The sequence below is a fragment of the Rhododendron vialii genome, chromosome 7a, assembly GCF_030253575.1.
Source record: "Rhododendron vialii isolate Sample 1 chromosome 7a, ASM3025357v1".
Taxonomy (NCBI): domain Eukaryota; kingdom Viridiplantae; phylum Streptophyta; class Magnoliopsida; order Ericales; family Ericaceae; genus Rhododendron; species Rhododendron vialii.
Window position 1 is genome coordinate 30,485,542 of NC_080563.1, and position 6,836 is coordinate 30,492,377.

General features: G+C 37.7%; 1 protein-coding gene across 1 annotated transcript; it reads right to left on the reverse strand.

Moving 5' to 3' along the window:
- Positions 1–508: 508 nt before the first annotated feature.
- LOC131332240 (uncharacterized) lies at positions 509–5,716 on the reverse strand. Its single transcript, XM_058366339.1, has 2 exons — positions 5,424–5,716; positions 509–1,124 (listed from the first exon to the last, which is right to left on the reverse strand). Exons 1-2 carry the CDS (start codon positions 5,589–5,591, stop codon positions 585–587), a joined length of 708 nt encoding a protein of 235 aa, XP_058222322.1. The 5' UTR covers positions 5,592–5,716; the 3' UTR covers positions 509–584.
- Between the last annotated feature and the right edge of the window lie 1,120 nt (positions 5,717–6,836).

Sequence of the window (6,836 nt, forward strand, 5' to 3'; positions counted from 1 at the left end):
TCTGCAGAAAATTTCTAATCGTATTGGTGTTGAATTAACAGCGTCTTCAACCCTTGACTTCAAATTAGAATGTCAAATTTTTCGAAAGATTGTGTGCTATTTTGAGATCAACAAATCCCATATCCAACCTTGTTGTCAAATTTCAAATATTAAAGTACAAAATCTATTTTTTAAGTTCCAAAATACATAAATAGATTTGGCATGAGGAGTTAAATTTGAAGCAAATTGTGTGGAGCCAAATCCACGTTGGATTTGACACTCCATTTGGCTTCAAGGCTGGATCAAAGAATAATGTGCAAAATTATCATTTTTACTACACCTACTTAGGATTTGAAGTCGTGGGTTGGAGATGCTTTATAATCACCCCCGAACGATTGGGGAGAAGTACACGACTTTTGCCCCCTAGCGAATTGATTGAGCTTTATTTTACCTTCCTCTACAAATCGGAGGGATGTATGTTGGCACCACACCAATGTTTAACTTTCTCTTGCAAACCATTGATCATGTATGCCGGAAACTAGTTCATCGATAACAACCAACCAAATCATTACATAATTGAGAATACTATTAGCTAGTGACATCCTTTACACAACAGAAGTTCCAAAGTCTGTATCACTGTCTCCCTTTTCTTTCGGAAACACAATGTCTAGGTTGTAAAGGACAGGGACCAAAGTGAGAGAACACAAGAAAACAAGGACGGGTCCGAAAATCCAAAGCACAAAGGGGAGTGCCGAGTAGAAGAGCCTGTTCCCCACAGTGTTGAGGGTAAAGCTTTTCTCCAGCAGATCCGATATGTATTCCGGGGTTATCATGTCGTTGCACGCCGGCAGGCCTTGCGGGCAATTGATGAGGAAGTTGACTTGGTTCACGAACCTAATTGAGAGGGAGTGGCAGATGAACGAGAAGATGAAGATGAGGAGGAGTGTCACGTATTTCAAAGCCACCATGAACTCTCCGTGGGCCCCGTAGACCGCGTCGTTGATCGGCTTTTTCACGCTGTATGTGCTGCTTATGACGGCGGCTAGGCCTGAGGACAGAAGGATCGATGTCGTGGCCATCAGCGTCGATCCCATAATCGTGTTCCGGAGCGTCTGGACGGCTAAGATGTTTTTCTTATCATTGTCCTGCAATGCATATATGACCAATCAAATTAACTATACTATACAAGATCTAAAAAAAAGAATTACTGTAAATATGGAAATGACAATATGTTGTAGTTATATACACATGTTCACATATCCTACTACGGGTTTTGTTAGCATGACAAAGAGCCACTTGGTTCAAATAAAGTCCACACATTAACGTGGTTGCAGTTGAAGTACAATTGACATGAAAATAGTGCCTTGGTAAAGACATTACAATGAGAGCAAAGGGACATTGAAACAAATGCATCATTACCTAAAGAATATGGCTTGTCTGCAGTCCAATATTGGACTACTGGACTGCAAAGGTGCGGTCTAAGTGATCGTAACTGTCGGATAATGTTTTTAACGGTCGAGATTCCCCAAAAAAATTTTTTTAAATCTGAGCTGTTAAATGTAAAAATGAATGGTTGAAATGCAACTGCAAGGACTCTTTGCAGTTGTACTGCAGAGTAGCCAATCCTTACCTAAAGTGTACATCCAAACTAGGTTGAAACATATATACCCCTCGACCAATCATATGCACTGGGACATGACCCACCACCAAAAATTATGAATTTTAAATTATTTTGTACAAATTAATTGTGACCAAAAATTACAAAAATTGTGACCAAAATTAATTTGTACAAAAATTACAAATTATTTTGCACTGTGGCATAATTTATTTAGGAATCTACAAATTATTGTTGGCGCGACTGCTGGCTTTAGACTTTAGTGCTCAAAATAATTGTGACCAAAAGCCAAATGCAAACGTGCAAAAGCGTCCTTACCTACAACAGATAGTATTATCTTTCTATTATTCTAATATATATAAAAAGGGAGAAATCTTTTTGGTGTTAACAACTTTTGCAGAATTAACTGGGCTTATTTTAATTGGCCAGGACTTTTGTATTTTATTATGATGTTTCGAGTCTCTCTATCCGCGTGTGGGTATTCGTCCATTGGAATTATTTCCCCCGCTTATAATTGGATTGGGTTTATATATAGTGGTTGAATTGTTGGGCTGAGTTTTCTCGTGGACTATCACACAATGCATATAGCGTCTTGTGATTTGTACTTTGTACTTTGTACTTCATTGTCTAAACCAACTACCCAACAGTACTCCTAATTACGTACTCCCGAGTCTTGTCCTACTCACACATTCCAATATTCACACTTGTGGCCAACTTCTAATACATATAGGGCCCGTTTGGATGCAGGGATAGAATTGGAGTATTAGTTTAGAAGGGGATAAGATAGTATGGGGTATTATGTAAAAAAGGTGGACCCACATTGATGTGACGGGGATTTCAAAAGTAATTGGTTTGGATGAGGTATTAGAGAAGAGAGATTAAATAGTACTTGATTTCGATAAGAGATAAAATGAGGGATAAGGTTATTTTGTAGTTGAAATGGAAAAGGATGGGGTATTACTTAATACCACCCCAAAATCTCCCTATAAATGATCCTCCACTAGCGGTATTAAGGGGTATAAGAGAAGAGGGGCTTAAGCTAATACCCCTCATTTTTTGGTTTCCAAACCATAATTTAAGTGATGGACCGGACATATACGAGGGGTATTTTACCCCTTCACAGTTCATCAAACGACTCCATATAGAGGCAGAATTGATTCTTATAGTTTTCTACTACTATTGGCACTCCTCTTTTTTAATTTTATTTATGCAAATTTATTCCATTATCTTTTAATGTGTAAAAACGTGAGTCAGTAAAACAAACTAAGCATGATAAATTCACATAAATAAAGGCAAAAAGAGTACCATAAGAAAGGGAAGATTTTGAAAATAATTACCTATATATCGTTATATTCGGATTGAGCAGCTTATTTTAACTAGTTGCTTATGCAATTCATTTTTGGAGTGCGTTTATAAAAAAGAAAAAGAAAAAAGGAAGTGGAGTCCAAATACTCATATAGTTTCCCTAAGTAGAGATAAACATTAAATCTATTTGGCTACAATTACGGTAATCTCGAGTTGCAAGAATGACTATATTTAGTAAGCGTGTGACTGGAGGCAATATACAAATTTTGGCAACCTAAACAAAATAGCGGTGTTTTCTCCCTACGAATATTATTGCACTAAATGCCCTCCGAAGTTGTGATCAGCGCCGGCCCAAGGTTGTATTCTTTTATACTTAAAAATAACTTATTCTTTTAATTCAGTCCATTCTTCTAATCACGACAACTACAGTTGCGTAGTTTGAATTTTTCTTGGCAAAAAAAACACTTAAAAAGAAAGTATTTTGCCAGAATTCAAACTCAAGACATTTATTATGGCTACCGCTAAACTAACAAAGGCAATTGTTTTGCACTACGAACAAATAATATATATACTTATTTAAAATGGGGCCCTATTTTGAGCCCAAAATTTAGAGACCCTGGGCTGCGGCCTCTTGGGCCTTGCCTAGAAGTTGTAGCGCACAAAAACGAGACCACTCAGCCAATATATTAAATGATCCGAACCACTCATTTAATGAAGTTTGTCCTTCAACACAAAATCGGATCAATTGAACATTTATAGCAATATTGAGATAAATTAATGGGAGTGATTTTCAGACTCCCCCTTTTGATATCCACACTTTCTTTTTTTTTGTTTTTTAATGTTTAAAATGGATGTAAATTTTTTTGGTAAAAGACAAAAAAAAAGGGGAGTCTGAAAAAGTCAATTCCCTAAATTAATTTTTCTTGTAGTTTATTCACAGAATTACAGTAACCATTCATTTAACAAAAACTTTTGTTGTCAGTTCATTTGATTTGTCTACGTATTGACATCTCATCACATCCTTTTGATTCTTGCAGTACTGCTCATTTTTTGAATGAGGGATATAAGGGTAATTTCACTCACCCAAACACGTAGGCAACCGTTGATTAAATGAAGTGTGAGTGGATCTTATAAACACACACATACAACCCAAACCTCTAATGTGGGATTACCACACAGAAGTCTAGCCCATCAACACAGGCCCACAGAGCCTCACCTGCATTAGGTGCTATTACAATGTCAGGGCTCGGGGGCTATGCAAAAGGCCTGCCCAACCGCGTACAAGCACGGTTCGAATGGGAACAGGTCCGGATTTTTTTGAATGAAGGACAAGTACTGCTCATTGATGATTTAATTCCATCTGCGCTGCTGCTCATTGATGATTTTCTGTGAATCTTTGATTTATAGTGCTGTGCCTCTGGGATGCCACTGATGTTTCATATGGAATTAGTGCTTGGTGCTGTGCCTCGGGAATGCTTGGTGCCTGAGGGGATGCCACTCATGTTTTGTCTCATGGCTTTAGATAGGCTCATTCAATTTTTGGATGTAACTTTATACTCTTATATTTTCTTTTCCCTCCTTTGACCTCTCTTACTGTGTTTCATCCTCTGTGGTCTGTATTTTGGTTAAATCCTTGATGTGTTTTTTGGCGATTTCTTAATAAAATCTTGTTTCCTATCAAAAATAAAAATAAAAGTGCACTACGATACCGCAATGCGTTAACGCGCTACGCGGACCCCAAGTCCCTCCAATCATGCCCCATTAATGTTTTTCTCCAAATTTGAAGGTCCATATATGAAACTTTTGGAGAATCATTTTTCTAAGGATGGAGGTCGATTTCAAAATTCCTACTATGCCCCTCTTTTTCCTTTGAGATTGACTCCTCTCATATCCTTTGCACTTTCTTCGTCTAGCGTACATAAGTTTTATTAAATAAATCTAATTTTCATCAAATTAGATTTTTATCATCGAAAACATATATGTCGCTAATATCTCTCTATTGAGACCAATACTGAACATTTTTAATCAACATTTAATAAATTGAACGGAAATTTCTAGAGGAGAGATTTAGAGATGTGAATATATATAGTGAGATGAAATTCTATAAACTTACTCGTTTGTGGGAACTACAGATTTCTATATAGGTTTTTTTTTGAGTTAAATAAAAAAATTTGAGTCTCTAAAATGGAGAACGAGTGATAGGTGCATTGGAGATACTCTAATCCGTTAACTCGTACTGTAAGTAAAATCCTCCAATATTGGGATGTGTGGTACTGTCGTAGAGTCACAAGACTGATGAGTTCCCACTGCTAAACCATGCACTCGCGAGTGATTCCAAGCGATCGCTTGGAATCAGTTATGAAATGGTAGTATCTGTTGAGTTTTTGTTTTTGTTTTTGTTTTCTCACCACAAGTTTCTGTTGAGATGATCATGATGTATAAAGAGGTAGAGGAAGAATTGATGAACATATGTACTTAACAATTAAAATAACCAACATTAATTAGCTATAGGCATGAGACTTACCTTCATGATTGCAGAGACCCATAACCTGCGGCCGGTGGCATTAGTTCCGATTATTGTTGTGAGCGGTTGGGTTCGAACCATATGCCATAACCACACATGGTAACCCAACATCACCGCGAACCCTAAGGGCACCAGTATCACGTCTAAATAGCACTTCTTCCATTCCATCTCTCTCTCTCTCTCTCTCTCTCTCTCTCTCTCTCTCTCTCTCTCTCTCTCTCTCTCTGTGTGTGTGTGTGTGTGTGTGTGTGTGTGTGGTGATAATTGCTTGTGGTGATCTTACTTTAACGTCCTTTGGTGACTCTTAAAAATGGAGTATATATAGAGGAAAGAGAATGCATGTACATGGACTCGTTTGAATGCAACGTGCAACTTCATGAGAGAAAAACAAGCTCTTCCACTTTCCTTTTTTTAATAATAAGTGTTTGAGTCAGTTTAAGTGCACTTCAATTAATTTTAGGGAACCAACCATATCGTTCACTAACGGAGAACCCATTTAAAACCAAATCAAAACTTCATATGAACTGATCTCAAAAGAGTTGATAACACCGAAAATCTTAGAAAGGGAGCAAGCTCCTACGTCTCAGGCCTCGACCATCAGGCCAACCCGCGCGTTTGGATTAAAGCTCTTCCACTTTCCTACTAAATTTTGGGAGGCAAAACAAGCCTAATCATGTGATAAGTTTGTCTCGATATATATAGTATTCCGTTACTGTTTAGTGTATTTTCCATAGTGGTAAGCAACTCAGGACAAGAGATAAAGTAATATAAGAGAGAAAAAAATGAAAGAAGGTTGATTATGAAAACAAAAAAAAAACGTCATCGTAAATTAGGTCTGTCCACACATATGTGTAGGGTCCATAATTTTGGTATAGTGGCACTTGCAATTAATGCTCTAAAAATCGTTAGGCGCTGGTTGGGCGAAAAAGGAGCACCTAGTAACCACTTGGTCGCCGACTATTCGGCCTCATAGCGCGTAGGCAGGGACTAGGCGCCGGCTATTCGGTTGCCTAATCTAAGCGATGGACCACCTTCTAGTGTCTAGGTAGAGACTAGTTGATCATTTAGACGGCCGACTTTTAGAACAATGCTTGCAACCGGGTTGTGCATAATAATAAATTAATCTAGGGAAAAATGTATTTATCACCTTTTCCTTGTTTTTTTTGGTTTGAATTAGGAATATTCAAATAAGCTTTCGACACCTAGCCAAAATGGTGGGAGTTAAGTTGGTCTTGGCTTTTTTGTGGGATGTTTAATTGGTTGATGCGTTCGATCTTATGACGTTGATGAAGTGAATTCTTGCCAAATACTAAGAATGTGTTTGTTGTTTGTCTCTTTTTCGGTAATGCAGGTGTTCTCGGATCAGTTTGCTTGCACTTACAATGAATTCGTATAGCCACTCTCGAGGGCATT

Bases quoted from the DNA above. Each gene is read 5' to 3' on its own strand.
- LOC131332240 (XM_058366339.1), bottom strand. From the start codon at position 5,591: ATGGAATGGAAGAAGTGCTATTTAGACGTGATACTGGTGCCCTTAGGG. The intron at 1,125-5,423 runs GTAAGTCTCATG...TATGCATTGCAG, and splicing joins GGGTCTCTGCAATCATGAAG to GACAATGATAAGAAAAACAT.